Source organism: Chiloscyllium plagiosum, chromosome 6 (assembly GCF_004010195.1).
Source record: "Chiloscyllium plagiosum isolate BGI_BamShark_2017 chromosome 6, ASM401019v2, whole genome shotgun sequence".
In the NCBI taxonomy this organism is placed as follows: domain Eukaryota; kingdom Metazoa; phylum Chordata; class Chondrichthyes; order Orectolobiformes; family Hemiscylliidae; genus Chiloscyllium; species Chiloscyllium plagiosum.
This window is the reverse complement of record NC_057715.1, coordinates 76,564,259-76,587,255: the sequence shown is the minus strand read 5'-3', so window position 1 is coordinate 76,587,255 and position 22,997 is coordinate 76,564,259. Positions and strand designations below refer to the sequence as shown.

The 22,997-nt window shown below is 37.7% G+C and overlaps 1 protein-coding gene across 6 annotated transcripts in view; it reads left to right on the top strand.

Moving 5' to 3' along the window:
* Positions 1-22,997, top strand: part of LOC122550728 (paraspeckle component 1-like) — a 122,755-nt gene that overhangs the window by 19,345 nt on the left and 80,413 nt on the right. For 5 of the 6 annotated variants that reach the window (XR_006311930.1, XM_043691893.1, XM_043691891.1 and 2 more), the window contains 3 exons: positions 425-621; positions 2,429-2,513; positions 13,661-13,766. Coding sequence is in view for 5 of the 6 variants with exons in the window: in XM_043691893.1 (XP_043547828.1) it covers positions 425-621; positions 2,429-2,513; positions 13,661-13,766 (388 nt within the window). In the remaining variant the exon portion in view is untranslated. Of the gene's footprint in view, positions 1-424; positions 622-2,428; positions 2,514-13,660; positions 14,014-22,997 lie in introns of those variants that run through there. The other variant, XM_043691892.1, reaches the window with a different exon arrangement.

Here is a 22,997-nt window from a genome sequence, read left to right as displayed (position 1 = left end):
CATCCATGTATTGCTAATTGGGATAAATTGCATGTATTTTTAAATGCTAGTAAGGGCAGTCATTTAAGCTGATTATTTTGTCAGTCCAACCCGTTCATGCCGACCACATATCCTATCCTAATCTAGTCCCATTTGCTAGCAAATGGTCCATATCATTCTAAACCCATCCTATTCATATGCCCATCCAGATGCCTTCTAAATGTTGCAGCCTCCACTACTTCATCTGGTAGCTCAGTATTTACAACGGTTATGTGATTGCTATTGGAGTAACATTTTCATTCAAATTTCACTGTCTGCAAGTAAGGAATCCAAGCCCATAATCCCAGAACTTTAGTCTGGGATTTTGAATTACGAATTCAGTACAGTTGTAACCATACCACTGCATCTCCATATTTATCTTTAATGAATGTTCTTATTGAATTAGGGAAAGAGAGCAGCCACCACGTTTTGCTCAGCCTGGGACATTTGAGTTTGAATATGCGTCTCGGTGGAAAGCCCTTGATGAAATGGAAAAGCAACAACGTGAGCAAGTTGACAGGAACATCCGAGAAGCAAAACAGAAACTTGAGGCAGAAATGGAAGCAGCTCGCCACGAGCATCAGCTTATGCTAATGAGACAAGGTAGGTTGCTGAACTTTCAATCATAACCACCTTTATACATAATTTGTACAACACACTGTAATTACATAATAAGTATAGGGAGAATAGCCCAAAAGACTTATTGAGCTTGTTCCGCTTTTCAGTTCAGTTATGTCTAATGTTATGATCCTAATTGATTTATGAGTGGAGACATCAGATTTCGGACTGAAATATAGCTTGATTGATCATGTTTTGGTTTTGACAAGGTTGTTTCACTGAAACACACAAGCATGCAATGTAGCAAACTTGCTTTTACAATGAACATGAGATCATTGAGACATAGCATTAAAACAAAATAACTTGTTATATGCTAATAGGTTAGTTTAGATTTTGAAATGCGTGCTGAAATATTAATCCCCCCAAAAGATTATTACAGACCCGAAAGTAATCTCTTTGTACAATACTCACAGCAAAAGATAAGTTTGTTTCTTTTACGCCTCAAAGGGTTTAATTTAACTCGGCTCCTAGTCTGGGAAAATCTGACAGCTCTTCCTGGTGTTTATATACGCTTGAGTTTAAACATACTCAATTTTAAATAACCAAGTCAGGATTTCATCACAACAAAATTCAGAACTCCAAATTTAGAAGTAAATTGTATTAAACATAATTAAGTCACATGCTGTCACCAAATACTGACCTTAACACCACTTTTCACCAGCACCCATATCCCTTGATTTCCTGTGATGCCTGTCTATTTAAGCTTTAAATATATTCTGATGGATCTCATCAAATCTCTGTTATTAAGAATTAAAAACATTCATTAGCCCTTTAAATGAAATATTTCTGAATCTCAATCCTAAAAGAAGGTTGACTACTAGATTTTAAAACAGAAATTTATTGACAAAATTACACAATGCAATAAAGAACCCCTACAGAACTCAGACTATCCAACTAGACTTTATTATGCTGTTCTGAATATACACAACAGTCCCAATAAGCAAGCTCCCTTTAAAACCCTGTATAAATGGAACACATGCTTACAGGTTGAAGTTGAAGGGCAGAAGAAAAAAGTGTGTTTCCACACTGCTCCCTGTTCAATTCCCAGTTCAGGACTGAAGTAAAACTGCTCAGCTCAGCTAAAGAGCTGACCACCTCCCTTTCATTATACAGGTCACTTCTAAAACATGACCACTTTGGCCTGAAGTCTCAACTGTTTACATATAAACAAAAGGCCTCTCCAAAATCCTTTTCATATCTGTACCAAATGAGACTGATCGGAGCCCGGCCTGGTTTATTGCCCCTCTGGAAAAAAATCAAGCACAGAGTCTCCTTGAGGCAAGGAACAGCTTTTAGGAAAAAAGGGACTAGCTTTGTGATAACCGTCAAATGGGAATTTATAATGGGGGGGCAAACAAATGGCTCATCAATTAATACTATGTTGCTCTGAGTTCACAAAGGAGGACACAAATAACATACCAGAAACATTGGAGAGCACAGGGGTGAGTGAGAGGCAGGAACTGAAGGCAATCTATATTATTCAGGAAATGGTCTTGGGGAAATTAAGATTGAAGGCCAATTAATCCACAGGGCATCATCATCTATGTCTCTTTTTTGCAGGGGAGTAACCACAGGATTGTGTGGGTTACTTGGTTTCCTGTGACTTTGTTAGTAACTGTATCTACTTCTGAAGTCTTTATTTTTATATGGATGAAATTATATTTTTGCTGCATGAAGTGAAAATAGACTGAAAATTTAGTGAATATATGCAACTTCTTAAGAGAAGTATCTATGAAAGTGATTTTTGCAGAACGTAAATTAGATCTGTGTTAACTCTTTAATCTGTTTTTAGATTTGATGAGACGTCAAGAGGAGTTGAGACGCTTGGAAGAAATGAGGAATCAAGAACTGCAAAAACGGAAACAGATAGAAATGAGGTATGTGCAGTTCAGATAAAGATATTGGGAATGCTATAGGGTTCACTTTTAACTGCAGTGTAAAACTAAAAATGGGAAATTAGAATTTTTTGCCATGATCTATATTAAAGTAGAGAAGGTATGCATTTATGTGTCAGTCCTGTTGGTGTAGTTAGTAAGTGTTTAGTCCTACTTACAATTATGTAACTGTTTAATCTCAACAGAATTGTTGGCTAATTCTCTTAAAATAATATTAATGCAAAAGTCTCAATTTTTGCATTTTGCTGGGATTTATTATGTACAGCAAGTGATTTGTAAATCACAACTGCTGATGTTACAGCTGCATGATAGTTTTGTACAAAAATTTGCACTGTGCATAATTGTGTAGTGACAGTCTCACAGTGTGATGAAATTTGATGTTTGTTGAGAGAAACTATCCTTCCTATGTTGGTGGTGTCACTGTGAAGGAATGTTTAATTCTATTTCAGCTGTGGGAGAAATTAGGTGTTGCATACCTGCAGGAAAAGAGTTGCTTTCCATAATCAAAGTTAAGGTTGATAACTTGAAATTCCTTCCATTTGCTGGTGTTGTCTCCTTTAAAGCTAGCTGAGGTTGTTATCTAAATGCTAGCAGCATTCATTTTTGACAAAATTGTTGCATTATGTTAAATGTCAAAACCTGGCCAAAACAATGTACCGCACCATGTTGGTAAACTATGGGATGTGGTTTAAAAGTTGCTCTTGAAGCACGAGTGCTCAGTCTTAATAATTGCCCTTGCATATATGATTTTAAAAATATTATCACACTTCACAGATTCTGTAGAAGGTTTTCTAAATTTTATGTGTTACTGAGAGGCACAGAATCACAGAATTTTTAAGATGTAGAAGGAAGCTGTTTTGGCCCATTATGCTCATACTAGTTCCAGAGGGTATTAATTTAATGCCAATCTCCTGCCCTTTTTCCTGTAAGATTGTGCATGGTTTCTGTTTAAATGATCATTCAGTGCTCCAATTGAACTTGCCACCAATACACTTCCTGGCAGTACATTCCATATCCTAAGTACATGCTGTGTGAAAATCTCATTTCCTGTCATCACATGAGCTGGTTTCGCAAAACACTCTAAAATTGCCTGCTGGTCCACATTTAAGTAATTTTTTTTTCAATTGTTTTTAACCTGTAGGTTATATATTGAATTAAATGCAAGCTGGTGGAAAGCAACAAGTTAGAAGGAGATACTGGTTATGACCTCCACAAAAGACCCACTGAAAGGCCCATGTCAAATTTTGAAAGTACCTAGATCAATAATTTACCATTTGTGCCTCCAATTGCTCCAGTATTTTGATGCAAGTAACTTAGATTTTTAACTGTTGCCTTTTGCACTTCTTGCTGATGCCAAAGATATAACCATGTTGACATCTGGTGTTTAAAGCAAAATATTGGACATTTTGGAAATTGAAATAGAAACAGAAAATGCTGGAATTACACAGCAACTCTTCAGTAGCTCTGGTGAGAGGGTCCGAGTAACATTCTTAGGACTAGATTCTTTCATGAGAAATTTGTTTTTCTGTTTTTTTTTCCTGCCTTCAAATTCTTGTCTTTTAGGTCTTTGTGAAGGTCCCAATTAGGTCACTTTGCAACCTTCTAAACTGGAATAAAGGATCAACATATATTTTCTCAGACTTGGTGCCTAAATTTCACCAAAATACTGCAGTTGTATTTTGATCTAGAATTTGGTGCAATTGAAGCATGATTTCTTCACTTGTACTTTTGGATTAAATCTACTGTCACTGGCAGTTGCCAATGGACTGCAAATATAATTTAAAAATTAGAAGCCAGCATCTTTTTTTTTCAGAATTGAAAAGGTAACACGTTCCCTCATATGATAGACAAAGAACTGCGGATGCTGGAAATTTGAAAGAAAAATAAACTGGAGAAACTCTGCAGTCCTGTCAACATCCGTAGAGATAAAACCAGAGACTCAATATTAACTCTTGTTTTTCTCTCTGTAGAAACTAGCAGATCTGATGATTTTCCTCAAGTGGACTTCAGATTTGTATAATTTTAAGACCGTCATCTTTGGCACCCATTCTTAGTTGAATATGGAAGGATAGCTGTATTCGCCTAACAATAAATAGCAAGCACAAACATGCATTGGATGATCTGTACTAGGCAGGGTCGACATATCAGAAGGAACTTTGAGTTATGTGGTCTGTCATCACAGACTTGTATATTTTCCTTAACTTGCCATGTAGAATATTAGAAGTATAGTGATTTGTTGCTTGTTTGACACAATGAAATTGATAAATTGATCTCCTTAATCTTGATTGAAGTTCATTAACCAGCATATAACCAAGCTTTCTTTAATCTATTGAAATTTCTGCTTCACACTGAACAACACAAGTGGGCATAAGTGCTCCAACACTATACCAGTGTGTCGGTCATGATTCTAAAGTTACACTGCAGCCTATATCGTTCCTGATGTGAGTACTACAGAATAAATCAAACTGAACAATGCCCAAGTGCAATTTTTTGCATAAAAGTGAAACTTATTTGAATTGGAAGTGAAATTAAAAACAGAAAATATTGAAAATACTCAACCCAGACAGAGTGTGTGGAAAGAAACCATTAACTGTCTCAATATCATTATGGGTAAAGTTAATGTCATATTAGGTTTTGAACGAGTGCAGGAATGGATTGGGTAAAATTATTTTAAAAAGTGTGTGTAATGGGACAGAGTATGTTTCGCAGTACAAAGGCAAAAGAATGCTAATAAATAGTAAAATCAACAAAATATGAGACCTGAATGCTGCACAATAACCATCAGATTGTGACATAACTTCATGAGAAAAGAAACAAGATAATTGTACCAAACAAAAAAGATGCCCCCAGCATGATGGAGGCACAAGTTCTGATCTAAAATTATTCAAATCAACTTGGTGTCCTAGGTCCAACAGTCATTTCCAGTAATGCTACTTCAGTGGACAAAAAATAGGAGCAAAAGTCGACCATTCAGCCTCTTGAGTCTATAACCACCATCTGATAACATAATGGTCAATCTACTTGTGTTCAAATTCTGTACTTCTATCTCCCCGTGATAATGCTGGTCTGTCTTGCCAAAAAATCTTTCCACATCTTTCTTAAAAATATTCCGTGTCTCTGCCCTCATCACCTTTTGAGGCAGAGTATTCTAAAGTCTCATAGCCCTCTGAGGAAAAATAATTCTCATCATCTTTGTCCTGAAAGTGTGACCCCTAATTTTAAAATCTGCCTCCTAGTTCTGAACTTACTGATGAGGAAGCGTCATTTCCATACCCACCTTGTCAAGACATGAACATTTCATCAAATTGCCCCTCACTCTGTGAAACTCCAGTGGAAAGAAGGGCAGCCAATTCACCATGTGCTCATGATCATTTACATCATTACACTTTGACATAGACTGATGGTCCCTTCTCCCCTGCTGACTGGCTTTGAAGTTGTCAGTTATTCATGGATCTAACCTCTTTATTAAATTTGGTCACTTCATAACTTTTTAGCTAAGATAAAAGGATCGTTTGAAATTTTCTTCTTTGCTAATGAAAAGAAAGGCTTATGTAGTCAGGGCCCAGTGATTGATATTCTTGAGCTAATGTCACTTATTCAGCGACCTTATTAAATCAAACACTTTTCACACTGACCATTTGCTTTTCCTTACAATCATCTGAAGTTTGAATGCTTGGAAAGAGTTTTTGTTACTCAAATGTAACACAAACGCAAAGGACAGGATGTAAAAATTGTGAAATATTCTTCACCACATAGTCTTTAGGTATCCATCTAAAGGTGGTATAATTGCAAACTTAAAAACATTGTATTTGAGTTAACTTTGTTACAAAGGCTAAATTTTGTCCAAAGGTTAGGTTTAGTTACGTGTAATTAACTCATTGCTAAGTAAGTTATCCGTATAGAAATATAGCTGTGACTATGATTTTTTTTTTGAGGCTAATAAGCCAGGATTATAACACCTCTGTTTTGTAATCTTCAAGATTAAACATATTCTCGCAGTCATGAAATGGAAATGATCTGGCCAGGGCCTCTCCACCTTGCCCTGTAGACTAAAGATTTAAGGTTACTGCCTTCAGTTTGTTTACAATCCTATGGTACATTTCTTTGTCAAGTGAAGCCAAGCAGGACGTATGCTAATACAGTACAAAGATGCTTATTGAGTATAGAGTTCTAGAGTCATACAACACGGAAACAGACCAGGTCAAAACTAAACTTGTCCCCCTGCCTGCTCCTGGCCCATATCCCTCCAAACCTTTCCTGTTCATGTACTTATCCAAATGTCTTTAAAACACTGGAATTGTACTCCAATCCATCACTTCCTGAGGAAGTTCATTCCACATGTGACCCACCCTCTGTTTTTAAAAAACAGGGTGTCTTTTTAAAATCTTTCTCCTCTCACTTTCAGCAAAATAAATTGATCCATGAATATATTTTAATTGTATGAATATAACCGCTAAGTCAATCATGAAATATTAGCTTTCCTGGTAATACTACAACTTGTTCATTCCAGTATCAACCTTGTGAATCTTGTCTGAACTGTTTCTAATGCAGTTTCATCTATCCTTAATTAAGGAGATCAAAACTGCACTCAGCACTTGAAATATGGTTTTGCCAATACCCTGTATAAATGAAGCACCACTTTCTTGCTTTCATGTTCAATTAACCTTCTTGATTAAATACTGCATGTGCAAACAATTGATTTGTGACTTATCCACCAGAACTCCCAAAGCCCTCTGAATTTTGGACTTAAGCAATTGTGCTCAGTTTAAGTAATACTCTGGGTTTTTGTGTTTCATGCTAAAGGTGAGCAACTTTTGTGTTTTGCTACATTATACTCTACCAGAGTTTTGCCCACTCACTCAACCTGTTTATATCTATTAGAAACCTATGTCTCCACAACAACCTTTACTACCTACCTTGGTGTCATTACAAATTTATCTAACATTTCCTCTGCTTCTGTCGTCCAACTCACTGATGGGAAAAATTGAGGTCACAGCACAGGTCGCTGTGGGATTCCACTCATCACATCCATGCCAGTACTTCATCCCCTACCCCAGAGCTTTTATTTTCTGCCATAACGTTTTGTGGCATTTGAAATCACCTGCCTTATGCTAAACCAAGTATAGTATGTCCATAGGCTCCCCTTTTATTCACAACGCAAGTTAATCTTTGTCAGAACTCCCATAATTTCGTAAAACATGATTGCCTTTTGTTAAAACCATTCTGTTTCATCCCAATTATCTTGAGTTTAAGTGTGCAGCTTTTTCTTTAATAGTCAATTCTAATACCTTCCCTACCACTGTAATTTAAGCTAACTGGTTAGTTTCCGGCCTCCCTTCTGTAGGGAATATATGTTTACTTCTTTACAACTCAATTGAACCTCTTTTAAAGTTTTGAAAATTAACACCAATCCATCTAATAACCTCCAATAGTAAATTTTTTGAAGATCCTAGGATGAAATGTGTCTGGACCAGGGACTTAGCATTTGGCAGCTGGTTTTTCAAGCACTGCTTTCCTCATAGAGATGTACAGCACGGATATAGACCCTTCAGTCCAACCCGTCCATGCCGACCAGATATCCCAACCCAATCTAGTCTCACCTACCAGCACTCGGCCCATATTCCTCCAAACCCTTCCTATTTTTATACCCATCCAAATACCTTTTAAATGTTGCAATTGTACCAGCCTCCTCCACTTCCTCTGGCAGCTCATTCCATATACATATCTCCCTCTGTGTGAAAAAGTTGCCCCTTAGGTCTCCTTTATATCTTTCCCCTCTCACTCTAAAACTATACCCTCTAGTTCTGGACTCCCCATCCCCAGGGAAAAGATTTTGTCTATTTATCCTAGCCATGCCCCTCATGATTTTGTAAACTTCTGTAAGGTCACCCCTCAGCCTCTGACGCAGCAGCCTGTTCAGCCTCTCCTCTTTTAATAGCTCAAATCCTCCAATCCTGGCAACATCTTTGTAAATCTTTTCTGAACCCTTTCAAGTTTCACAGCATCTTTCTGATAAGAAGGAGACCAGAATTGCACGAAAAATACCTACAGTGGCCTAACCAATGTCCTGTACAGCCACAACATGACCTCCCAACTCCTGTACTCAATACTCTGACCGATAAAGGAAAGCATACTAAATGCCTTCTTCACTATCATCTACCTGCACTCCAAGGTCTCTTTCTTCAGCAACACTCCCTTGGATCTTACCATTGAGTGTATAAGTCCTGCTAAGATTTGCTTTCCCAAAATGCAGCATCTCACATTTATCTGAATTAAACCCCATCTGCCACTTCTCACCCCATTGACCCACCTGATGAAGATCCCTTTGTAATTTGAGGTCCCCTCCTTTGCTGTCCACTGCACCTCCAATTTTGGTGTCGTCTGCAATCTTACTAACTGTATACCCCTTATGCTCACGTCCAAATCATTTATATAAATGACAAAAATTTGAGGACCCAGCACCAATCTTGTGGCACTCCACTGGTCACAGTTTGAAAAACAACCCTCCACCACCATCCTCTGTCTTCTACCTTTGAGCCAGTTCTATATCCAAATGGCTAGTTCTCCTTGTATTCCATGAGATCTAATCTTGCTAATCAGTCTCCCATGGGGAACCTTGTCGAACGCCTTACTGAAGTCCATATAGATCATGTCTACCACGCTGTCCTCCTCAATCCTCTGTTACTTCGTCAAAAGACTCAATCAAGTTCGTGAGACATGATTTCTCACACACAAAGCCATGTTGACTATCCCTAATCAGTCCTTGTCTTTCCAAATACATGTACATCCTGTCCCTCAGGATTCCCTCCAACAACTTGCCCACTACCAACGTCAGGCTCACTGCTCTATAGCTCCTTGGCTTGTCCTTAAACAGTGGCACTATATTAGCCAACCTCCAGTCTTCCGCCACCTCATCTGTGATCGTCGAAGATACACACATTTCAGTAAGAGGCCCAGCAACCACTTCTCTAGCTTCCCACGGAGATCTAGGGTGCACCTGATCAGGTCCTGGGGATTTATCCACTTTTATGCATTTCCATGCATCCAGCACTTCCTCCTGTGTAATATGGACATTTTTCAAAATGTTGCCATCTATGTCCCTACATTAGTGGGCGGCACGGTGGCACAGTGGTTAGCACTGCTGCCTCACAGCACCAGAGACCCGGGTTCAATTCCTGCCTCAGGCGACTGACTGTGTGGAGTTTGCACGTTCTCCCCGTGTCTGCGTGGGTTTCCTCCGGGTGCTCCGGTTTCCTCCCACCATCCAAAGATGTGCAGGGTCAGGTGAATTGGCCATACTAAATTGTCTGTAGTGTTAGGTAAGGGGTAAATGTAGGGGTATGGGTGGATTTCGCTTCGGCGGGTTGGTGTGGACTTGTTGGGCCGAAGGGCCTGTTTCCACACTGTAATCTAATCTAATTCTATATCTTCCATATCCTTTCTCACAGTAAATACTGATGCAAGATACTTGTTTAGTATCTTCCCCCATTTTCTGCGGCTCCACACAAAGGCTGCCTTGCTGATTTTTGAGGGGCCCTATACTCTCCCTAGTTACCCTTTTGTCCTTAATGTATTTGTAAAAATCCTTTGGATTCTCCTTAACTCTCTTGGCCAAAGCTATCTCATGTCCCCTTTTTTGCCTTCCTGATTTCCCTCTTATGTATACTCCTACTGCCTTTATACTCTTCTAAGGATTCACTCAATCTATCCTGTCTATACTTGACATACGTTTTCTTCTTTTTCTTAACCAAAACCTCAATTTCTTTAGTCATCCAGCATTCCCTACACCTATCCGCCTTTCCTTTCACCCTAACAGGAATATACTGTCTCTGGACTCTCATTATCTCATTTCTGAAGGCTTCCCATTTTCATGGTTGTAATTTCACTAATTTCTTCTCTTCCTTACACCCCCAATTTGCAGCTTTTACTAAAATGCTCTTTGTATTCTCAATAGTAATGACGAAAACAAAATATTTGTACATTTCACCTGTTATTTCCTTCTTATCTGCTATCAACATCCTCATTCTCTTCCTATTTAAATGCTTGTAGAAATCTCTACTATCTGCTTTTACATTACTGACAAGTTTGCTCTAATTTCTTCATCATGATTAACCTTTCATTTGTTCTCTGCAATTCCTTATATTCTGAGTAATCATCTGACCTGCTCATCTTTGCTTTCTGAAGTATCGCGGTTTCTCTAACTATAATTAACTGTAAATGGTGGATTCTCCTGATTTGGAATTTTTGTTTACAGCAGGTGAAGATCTATCTTCTGAGTATCCTGAAATATTGCCTTAAATGTCTCTTCCCTAACTTAATATGCAAGTTCACTTCATTTAGCTCAGCTTTCATAATCCACAATTTTGTCTTTAGTCTGAGACCCAATTGTTTATCCACAAACTTCATTTGAACAGTGTTCTGGGCAATGTTCTGGCAAATTGTACAACATGGTTTGCAGGTAGGGTCTTAAAATAATTAGTTGGTGGCAAGGTGATTGGGAGGGAGGTTCAAATAAGAGAAGTTTTTTTTTAAAAAATCAAAGGAGAGAGAGGAGGGATGCATGGCAGTGAAGAGGTGGAAGATAATCAACAGAAAATACATACAGAAGATTGCAACAGAAATTTGAACCAAAGGATGCCGTCAATCTGAGTTTCAGTATCTTTATCTGAGTGAACATAACATTTGTAACCAGATCAGTCAGTTGCTGGCACAAAAAAAATTTATGAATTGATCACTATTTCAGGGATGTATTGGCATAATGATCAAGATGAGCAACTCTTTATTCAAATTTGATTTTTCAACTATCGAAAACTGAAATTCTTTGATGGCTGTGATCACCTATGGTTTTGTTATTCCTGCTTCCATGTTTTTACATTCAAATTGGATGTAAAATTCACTCAGTAGTCACTGCTATGTAAGAGGGTGTCTTGGATTTCGTATGCCAGTTCACTTCACTCATCAAATGTGAGGTCATTAATCTTTTCTATCAAGTGGAACATTACATTCTGTGGTTGAATTTGGAAATGCTGTTCTCAAACTATCTTGTTTGTGCTCTGAGCTTCTCGACCAAGTTCCGACTGCCAATCTGTGTTTTCCAGTTTATATGTACATCTGTGGTCGCGTGGTTTGACAATTGATCTTATTGCTCACTTCCACGCTCCCTTGCTACTTTCATGTCAATTGTCATGTTATGGTATGGCTACTACTTCTGGAAGCTGTGTTGCTAGAGCAAAATATGTGGTTTTAACATACCTCGCTAGCTTGTTGCATTATGTTTGGTTAGATTAGATTAGATGACTTAGTGTGGAAACAGGATCTTCGGCCCAACAAGTCCACACTGACCCTCCGAAGAGCAACCCACCCAGACCCATTCCCCTACATTTACCCCTTCATCTGACACTACGGGCAATTTATCATGGCCAATTCACCTAACCTGCACATCTTTGGCCTGTGGGAGGAAACCGGAGCACCCAGAGGAAACCCACACAGACACTGGGAGAATGTGCAAACTCCACAGAGTTACCCGAAGCGGGAATTGAACCCGGGTCTCTGGCGCTGTGAGGCAGCAGATCCGACCACTGTGCCACCGTGCCGTTTGCTTGGTCCAGTTGGAATACCATTGCAGGATAACGTAGTTTTTTTTGTGGTGGCAATGTAAATAAATAAGAAATATACTATATGCGCAGCCAGTATATCACTACCCACAGAAGTGACTTCCTGTGCCTCTATACTTGAAAGCAGCCATCACCATTCTGGATGTGACAGTCACAGATCCAAAATGTGACCTGCATTGTCTGCAGCGTGACCAGTGGCAGATGGCATCATGAACTACAAAATGGAGCAATAATAATGAGTGAACCTGGACATCTAAAAACAAACCAAAAATGTCCAACTTCCAAGGAGAAAATGAAAAGGAGTTTCTCTTGGCAGCTGTAAAAGATGAGCATTTGCCTTGTGTGACATCAAAGTGTCTTGATAAGTAAAAGGGGGAATTTAGAATGTCACCACAAATCAGTGCACAGAACATTCAAGAATAATTTTATCTTGAAAAACAACATGCTTTGGACAGAACATTGAGAAGCTGAAGGCAGTTTTGAAGGCTCAACAATCGTTTTTTTAAACCACCCGCAAAATGCGAAGCCTACACTGAAGTATCATTTTGCATTTGTCATCTTCTGGCAAAACATGGTATCGTACATGGGTTGCAGAATAATTTAATGAAGCAATGCCTATGGCTGCTGTCTCTTTTATTCAAAGAATTGAAGATTGATGTAGTGGCATGCCAGAACTGTGGTACTTCCATAGTAGCAAGGCAAGTGGAATATTTGTCAGAAGACTTCTTTTCAGTGACTATGGCAGGACCTGAAGGTGTGTGAATGCTTTGCATTGCTGTTTGATGAATCCATTAACATGACCGATATTTGTTTGTTTTGTGTCTGGTTTTTAAAGACATAATAATGGAGTAGGACTTCTCATCCTTTCAACTGTGAGAAAAACTATAATAATTCTAATGATCCTCTGTGTTCTCAAATACCTTTTTTTTTTCCTCCTTCCAGTTTTGTCATATTCTTCTTTTCCTTTCCTTTAATGTCAAAATTTTGAGTTCAACTTTTGGAGTCTGTCCAAAATAAGCAAGCTTTGTCTTATTCTTCAACTTTGCAAATCTCTCCAAACCTACTTTTTGATCACCTCTTCAGACACTAAACTTGGGAATGCGATATCTATTTTTCCTTTTGAAGCTGTTTAACTGTGTTAAGAATGCTAATTTGATGCATATTATGTTTCGGCATTAAATAATGGAAACAGTTTTAAAAATATTTTTTACACTTGAATTCTATGACGTTTTGTAAAGAATTGAATGTTATCGATCTTATGAAATCAATATATTTGTCTTTAGGCTTTGTTGTTACAGTGGTGTAAATATTGTTCTGCATTCCATTGTGAGAATTTAAAAAGTTGCTCTAAATTAAATTTCTTTTGTGAGGCTTACACATTTTATAAATTGTTATAACATCCCATTCAGGTATAATAGCAATTAATCCTTGTTTACCTACCACCAATGTGATTTAGTGCAAGCAGCAAGTAATATTTTGTGGTCTTATCAGATTAAAATTGTTAAATTTTGACAGGCATGAAGAGGAACGTCGTCGACGAGAGGAGGAAATGATGCGACAGAGAGAGCAGGATGAATTGAGAAGGCAGCAAGAAGGGTATAAGCCAAACTACATGGGCAATGTAAGTAAGAAAAACAGAGTCTTGGCTGGGTGGCAGAGAAGTATATATATTAGTCAAGATTTTTTAAAAGACATTTCACTAAGTAAAATGGATGGAAGCCTGTCCCTTTTTAAACCTTAAAACTTGAAGTTGTTATTCTGCAGTTTGAATTTTTAGTAGCTTAAGTAATTTTGTTTTATTAATGTTTTGCAAAGAGATGGAATCCTGGCTGCTTAATTGTAAATACTGTATATTCTTAAATACAATTAAATATTAGCATTTTTAAAATTGGTATTTATTTCAACATTTATTTACTTAGTTGAATGAAATGTTCCATTGCGACAGATGATTATTGAGCAGTTAAATCCTGAAATGAAGAATTCTGCAATCATATATTTGTAATGGAAAAGCACAGTCTGGAATACCAGACTGTAATATATAGCTCTTATGTTTTTTACCAGCAAGAGCTTAATATAAAATATTATGGTTTTTTTTAATACAGTGTGTACTGTGGTTTTTAGCCTACTTGGCCAGAATTAAATAGTCTCCAAATGCAAAGTTCGTGATTTGAGAAATTAGTTTTATCTTTGCTCATTTCTAGAATGCAATTATGTATTGTATTCTACTTCATATCACAGATTTCACAGCAATTAAATTAATTACTACCATATTTTCCACTTTCACATTAAAAAAAATTGACTTTTTGTTGTTGAAATCTTTCTTCATGATTCGTCTTCCCATTGTTTATGGACCCTATATTACTCTTGGCAAATCCTTTTTTTTGTAACTTTTACAAAATACTAATTTCAACCTGTAAGAAGATACAAATAACTTTGGTAAATTTCTATAAACAGGACAAATCTTAATGTCAATATCAGTGTCAGAATAGTAGCTATGATACTTGTAATTTAAAAGTTGATTGTTTTTTGTGAGCTTGCAGCATTGCATGTAATCGAGTGGTGAATACTTTATCTATCACTACTACATGCACAAAGGTGTAAAGATTGTGTCCAATTCCTCTTCCATTTGCTTCTTTCAACAAGCTAGGGTACACTGCAACTGAACTGAGTGAATTTAAATGGTCTCTTTATTACACCTTTTATTCTTATCTTGTCAGCCTCCTGATTTGATGTAAGCTTCATGTTATCCACTTCCTTTGTAGAGGCAGATACAAAGTACTCGATTAATCCTTAGCCTTGACTTTACAAATCTTCAGAGGAAGAAATTTGAAGATTTTCTTTTGGGAACTTAATCGGCCCCACGTTTCACCTCGCAAAATGCTTATGCTTTTCTTAATAAAATATATTGGTCTCAATCTAAAATTTCCTGCTCACCTTCCTCATGACCTCCATCTCCTGTATTAACCTTCTAATTTGTGCTTCCCGTAGTCGTCTTGGTCATTTAGCTGTATCCTGACTTCAGACTTTTGTCATAAGTTTCCCATTTCTGTTAGATTTTGGTTGCTTTGCCTTTTCCCTTTTCTCTCCTCTTACTCTTGTTCTCGCTTTCTCTTTTCTTGTGTGCTTGCTTTCTTGCACACTGTCTTGCTCTCTCATTTTAGTGATGAGAGGATATCATCTCAGTTTTGCTACTGCCTGCTATTTTCAGGTTCCATACTCCGTGCCACAGTTGACCTCACAGTAGGACATGGCTATCGTCTTATTTGGGTACAGTCCATCTATCTTTGTACAGATGCCTTCTTCTCTAGAGTCTGTCCCAATCCCCTAAAAATCTGAAATTATCCATCCTTCATCACATTCACCTGCATATTTTCCTGCTTTTACACTCCATTTGCTCATGGTACTGGAACATAATCTTGCTTTCCTGTAATACCTTTTTATGATTCAGCTTTTCTGGATTTTTGTTTTGAATATTTGAAATGATGCCTGAAGGTCCTCAATCATTGTTCTTCATAGGTCATTAGTTCTGATTTGAACTGTTCCCCTTGCAAATAATGTCCTTTTTCTTGACACTGCTGTGGCAACATGTTATTTGAGGATCAGTATTGTGATTGCAGAAATGCTTGTCTATGTCCTTAATTATCAAATCTGCTCGTTTTCTGGGAATTCGGTGAAATCTTCGATTTGTGCCAGGAATTTGATTCCTCCTTAAAGGTGTTGTCGCCTTTTGCAGTATTCCAGGTTAATAATCATTTAACCAAATAACCAGGCTCGGGACATCGATGCCCTACCTGTTCCTTCTATCCTGTCTGATATCTCATTCTCTCACTGCTTGCATTTTTTCCTGGCAACTTTGCTGGAAATTGTGGTTATTGTAACTTGAGGTCGAGCAAAGTTGGCAGTTATTGCAAAAATGCAGTTATTAGGATATATGAAGGATACTGGCCTTCCCACAGATTGGAATGTGAGTGCAATGAGCTACAGCTTGACTGTCCAGGTAGTCAATTTACAGACCTGTGAATTTCTGATTCTAATATTAAAACATTAATCATAACACAAACTTACAAATTGTAAGAGACTGTTATCAAGGACTGTCAGTCACTGGGATAAAAATAATTTATTAGCTCATGAGATTTTCTTTATGACTACTTTTGATTTTTCAGCAGTCCTTTTCCATTTTCATTAACATGTTTTGAGATGATGCATTGGTATTGATAGCAGCAGTACCTTCTGTAATTGTTGATATATGGGATACTTGCACAGAAATTACATTAGAAATTCATCAATATCCTCAATTATCAATCCATCATTAAACTGCATTGAGGGCAGTCTCCCTCCTGTGATTGTTCAGCATATAGCCTTGGAGACTCACTACTCTCCTGGAGTCCTGGCAAAAGTAAGTTACCTAGTTGATGGCTACTCCAGCAACATCTACAACCAGTATTTATCTTGTTAGCTACTCCCTATTCCTTGAACTGTGGGATGTTTCATTTCAGTGTTTAGGGTGTAGGTTTGCTCGCTCAGCTGTAGGTTTGATATCCAGACGTTTCATTACCTGGCTAGGTGACTTCAGTGTTTGCTGTTGATAGGCTGGTTTGTGCTCTCTATCCCTATATCTATCTCTTTCTCTATCTCTATCCTACTTGCATGTATTTTGGTGTCTTTCAGGATGGGAAATTTAAAAAGAAATCACACAACACCAGGTTCTCGTATTGGACTATAACCTGGTGTTGTGTGATCTTTAACTTTGTACACCCCAGTCCAACACTGGCACCTCCAATTCAGGATGGGAGTTCACCCACTTCCCAGTTCTTAGGCATTGATCTGAATAAATGAGATGCTAAAAGAAGAACTGACTAACTGAATGAATGAAGTTGCTTCCTTCAGTCCATGTTGCCTCCCAACCAGTAGTTGAATTATTGCTTTATTAGATTAATCTCTTATTAATTTTTAATTCTACTTAATATAACTGCAAGCTTTGATTCTTGGTACAGTAGAACTAGTTTGGTGGTGTACTTAATGTGTTCATCCTTCTACCACTACTTAATGCACCACAGCAGTAGTGAACTATTGTGAATCTGATTTAAGAAAGATTGAGACCATATGATATTTTTAAATTGTGAAACTTTTCTTTTAAGGTGTTGAAACTGAGTGGTATTTTTAACTAATTTGTTGATAAATGAACTTGCTGAGATTCCTTTAACAGCATTTTGGCACTTTCCAAATATGTCAACTCTACCATTTTAGAAGGATGACCACTGCAGATGAATGAGAACACGAACAGCTGCAAGCTCCCCTCTGTCACTCATCAGTTTAACTTTGAGCTACATCATCATTCCTCACAGTGAAAATTCTGGAATTATCTCCCTAACAACACCTAAGTTTATCTGCATCATGTGGCAATGACAGTTCAAGAAGGTGACTCACCAACAGTACCTTAATTGCATTGAAACATGAGCAATAAGTGTTTGCAATGCTAGTGCATCTCCTACTCCATGAACGAATGCATTTTAAAAAAAAAATGCATAATTGTTCACAACTTCATAAAGTACTGAGTTATTTGCTGCTTCTTGCACTCTGAATTGATGGAATGACAAACTTGACACCAGTTATAAACATCTAAATAAGTAACAACTAAGTTGATCTGTCGAGCAATGGTTACAATAAATAAATTTCTTAGCTACATTTTTTGTAAGCAGTAACCATTGATATGACGTTTGTTTGGTAGATGGAGAGGCAAAAACAACTTAAGCAATTGTGACTTCGGAAAACTCCCTTTGATTGCCTAGTTTTTAGTTTTTGTTGAGGGCAGCTGTGTGATACTTCAGTCATTGTCTCACATTGCTGAATTTTAGTTGACCTTTTCCTATTTTGAGGAATTCTGATTGGTTCGCACATTGTGACTAGTGTGCAATTCAAGCTCTGAATTCAGTAGATTGTACAATGTGTGTAGATCAATGCCAAACTAAAGCTGCTGTAATGACAATGTAGAAAATGATCTCAGAAAGGTATGAATTTTTAAGGCACATATGAGTTTGAGGTGCAGGTGTGAACGTGTCCTAATGCTGCACACAGCACCAGAAAGGCACATTTTCTTAACTGATCCACGGATACATTTTTAATATTGAACTGGAAATGAATTGCTTATCATTTTTACAGCTGTTGCTGTAATTGGACAGCTAAATTGTTTATTTACAAATTGTTAATGCCCAGAATAGAGCTGATACTTCACCAGATCAGTTGATTTTAAAAGTAAGAGGTCAGTTGCAGTTCATCTATTTTAGTCCCTATAAGAAATAAACTGTAGTGTACAGTTAGCTCAGAAATGTTCGCGTTTCCATTTGCTTTGTGTTCAGTCACAATTTTCTTATTCTATTGGATCTTGTGGCTAATTGTGTAATCGCAAAGACACTTTGTGGTGTGTGTCACTGAAGGATGTTGTAAACCACATAAACATGTTTGAATGCTAGTTTGTCTAATTCAGTTAAGGAATCCTATTCCTAACCTTCTGTTGATAAAGAAGTGTTGAATTCTTGAGGTTTCTTTTATACTGAATCACTTTTAAAAGGAATTTAATTCCTTAAATTCTGTTTGAATTTTTTTCTCCATCTCACTTTTTTTTGTCTTTTTATGAGTTAACATTTGTTTAAAGATTGACCTTGAAAATTTTCCTTCAATGTTTCATTTCAAGCATTTGCAAAATGCTTTGGGTCTTAATATGTGATATACCCGTCTGCAAATTTTTTTATTGTTTGTAACGCAAGTCCAATGATATTCAGCATTCTGGAGGGCAATGTTCCACAGGTTAGACAGACTGATTTCTAATGCTGTTTCTTTTTTTTAAATATATATTTTTGACATTGTTATAACTTGCACAAAAGGCAACATTCAGTTTGGAAACATAACTTCTTCAGTCACCACTATTACTTAAATTAGGACCATCACTCTAACTCCTTTATCCAATAGAGAGAATGTAGAATTAAATCAGCTGATAAGGCATGATGATGATCTTCAAAAAATTTTGATTTGTGTAATACCTGGATGATTCACATTTTAAGTAAAATATTGAAGTTTGAGGCATCTGCCATCCTTATCACTCTCGGGTCACGTCAACTATGTTGGGCAGATGTGAAGCTCAGCCAAGGTATACAGAAACCTGTGGTGGTTTTTGTGCTGTCTGCATGCCAGTTCGGTTGTTGATGCTGTATTTAACAGACATGGGAAGGCTATCGACTTGGACGCCAACCACAAGCTACTCACCTGTCAGCTGAAGAGGCCAGACTTCTAAGATTTGTGAATCTTCTAACAAGGTTTGCCAGCCACTGCACCTGAAATTGGCTTAACATTTCAGCATTATGACTTGCACTTACATTCACTCTACAAAATATTAAAACACAGGTTCATCATAGCAGGTTGAACTGGACCTGGGAGAATTTTTTTTAAAGTTAACTCCTGTTGAATTTTTCTCCTTTTTGTTGCATTATGTATTCTTCTTAGTTTCCAACTTTTAGAACCAAAGCCATTGGATTCCTTAAAAGACTAAAAGTGTGAACTCCTCGTTATGCATTCATAGTTTGTGACATATGTCATGCAATTCTATCTGGAGTTAAGAATTAACCTTTGATTTTGACCAAGCTTGTGTTTGCTTATCGTCTAAGCGAAGACTCTGTGTGGCCTTCTAAGAATTTAGATAAGATTTGCTGTCAATTTTAAAGTGATTTCCTTGTACAGCATTCATTTTCATTTAAGATGAACAATTATGCTGTTGTTGTATAATCTCCAAACTGTGAGATTGAATGAATGTACTGATGCTTGAGATCTGTAATATTGTGCCATCTCTGGCAATTATCATGAATTGGAGATGGTACAATGTTAGTATTCCTGGACTAGTAATCTAGAGGCCAATGCTAGTGCTCAAGGGATGTGGGTTCAAATCCTGTTTAATTGGTTTAAATTCAATTTGTAAAAATCTCTAATGTTAATCTAGATAGTGATCATGACAGCCAGTGTCAACCATTTTAAATGCCCACCTGGTTCACCAATGTTCTTTTAAGGAATGACAGTTGTAATCCTTGCCTGGTGTGGTATTCATATGATCCCAGACCTACAACAACAGATTGATTCTTAACCCCTTCCTGTAAGCAGTTGGGCTTGGACATCAAATTTTAGTCTTGCCAGTGATGCCTACACCCCACAGAAGAGTTAGCTGTGCAGCACAAAAACAGACCCTTCAGTCCAACTCGTCCATGCCGACGAGATATCCTAAATTAATCTACTCCCATTTGCCAACACTTGGGCCATATCCCTCTAAACTCTTCCTATTCATATACCCATCCACATGCCTTTTAAATGTTGTAATTATACGAGCCTCCACCACTTCCTCTGGCGTTTCATTCCATTCAAGCACCAAAAAGTTTCCCCTGAAGTCTCTTTTAAATCTTTTCCCTCTTTCCTTAAACCTATGCCTTCTAGTTTTGGACTCTCCCACCCGGAATGAAGAGAAGAAAATTCTGCAGTTTCAATAAAAGCATAGGCTTTATGATGCTCCTAAAATTGGAATGATATTTTAGTCCAGAGGATAATATTCAAAAACATAAGTTTTTAATAGTAATATACTGCCTTTAATAGTATATCAGTGAGTGAGGACCAAGTGCTTGTTTGACCTCCCAGGAATTCAGCATTTGGCCTCTCATTTGTTCAGTTTTAGGGTCACGGTTATCGGATAGCTTGACTGAATATTGGTGCACTTATTGACTGCTTAAACATCATCTTGGATGTATGCTGGCTTTATACTTGCTAGCCGTAACTACCATTCAGGAATTTGTTGCACAGCTTGTAATTGTTATCTTAATGGAACCTGATGCTGGTTATACTTTCTGGATTTTTCTAAACTAACGTGTTTACACTTGAATATAATTAATTACAAGTTATTGAATATTTTTCAGTTGGTATAAAAGAAGCTATCAACTCTACCATTGTTTCTGCCTATTCCATAAATGCACTTTCCATTAACAATATCTATGAAAAACTGTGTATTTGGAATGTGTATAATAACACCCACTTTCAATTCACGTTTATTAATTACTTAATTATATTTGAATTCCTACAATCCGGTTTTACCCTTTTTCCATAGTACCGAAAGAAAATCTCTTCTCAAAGTCACCCATAACATGTGGTGTGCCTATGACCACAGTAAAATTTCCCTCCTCATCCTTTTTAACATGGTGTACAACACCACTTTCTCCAACACCTCTGTGCTCACTTGCAGCTAGGTATGACTGCTCACACCTAGTTCCTTTCTTAAATACTTAATTGGAACCAGATAATTGCTTGCTAGATGTGTCTTCCTGTTTCTGCTCTTGACTCTGATGTGCTCGTCAACAATGTTTTCTTATCCATTTCACTATGTTTCACTGTAGGCACAGCATTAGTTTTGACGTGCATTGATATCCAGCTATACCTCCTCAACAGCTCCCTTGTGTCTTACGCTGTCCAATTAAGCCAGAGATGAGCAGCAACTTCATGCCTCTGAGGCTCTTCCCTTGGAGGTAATGCAGACTGGTCATTTAATATATTAAAGTTGAATTAAAGGTTATGAGAGGCAGGCAAGGAAATAGATTTGAGGTAATAATCATCAGTCGAACGAAAAGCCAAAGAAAGCCCCACACACTGACCAGATACACCACTACAGGAGCAATCATCCCAACACCCACAAACCGAGCTGCATCGGGGTTTAAATGAGTCACAACACTCTGCGGCACACAGGAACTGTGAGAAGCCGAGAAAAAATACTATATAATGTATTGAGGAGCAACAGATACCCAATAAGCGCAGTCTGCCGATTCCTGCACAGCAGACCTAAACAAGAAGATACAATACACCCAAGGACTTTAGCCACCCTGCCATACTTAAAAGACATCTCTGAGATGGCAACCAGACTACTCCAGCCCCGAGGCTTTATGGTAGCCCACAAACCTATCACCACGTTGAAACAGCTCTTGATGAATTTAAAGGACCCTGTACCAACAACCAGCAGAACAAATGTCATATACAAAATTCCCTGCAAGGACTGCAACAAACATTACATTAGACAGATGGGCAGGAAACTAGCCACCAGGATATATGAGCAACAATTAGCCACCAAAAGATATGACCAATTATCACTGGTGAAGAGGGACACCAGATCGCCTGGGACAATACCTCCATCCTGAGACAAGCTAAACAGAGACATGCACGGGAATTCCTAGAGGCCTGGCATTCAAACCAGAAGTCCATTTATAAACACATCAATTTGGATCCCAGTCACATACCTCCGTGCCACCTTTTTTAATCCCAAGCTTATAAATGTAATTTCTGTCATCACTAATATTGGTCACTTCCACATAAAAACCCCTGAATCACCTTTCTTGCTACCAAAGCACTTGTTAGCACTTTTTTGTTTCCTCTAAAGTGGTTCTAATTTATTCTTGGCTGGTCTGCCTGCAACCTGCTGCAAGTGTACAATGTTTCGGCCTGCAACAAGGTTTATTCCCCTGTGATCTCTGCTTGTTGACCTACATTGTTTCCTGGTCAAGCAATATTTTATGTAATTCTAATGCTTGTTTTCTAATTCCTTGCAACCTCAACTCCTATCCCCCATGCTTTTTAGCTGCTTGGTCTACATGCTCTGAAATAGCCTCCCTACACCTTTTCTTGACTATCTACTTCGCTTTCCTCCCTTAAGATACTACATAAGAAACTGTCTGACTAAGCTTTTTGTCATTTGACCTAGTTCTCCTCCTGTGGCTGTGTCAATTTGTTTTGCAGTGCTTCTATGAAGTACCATGAGTCTTTATGTTGTGTTATACATGCT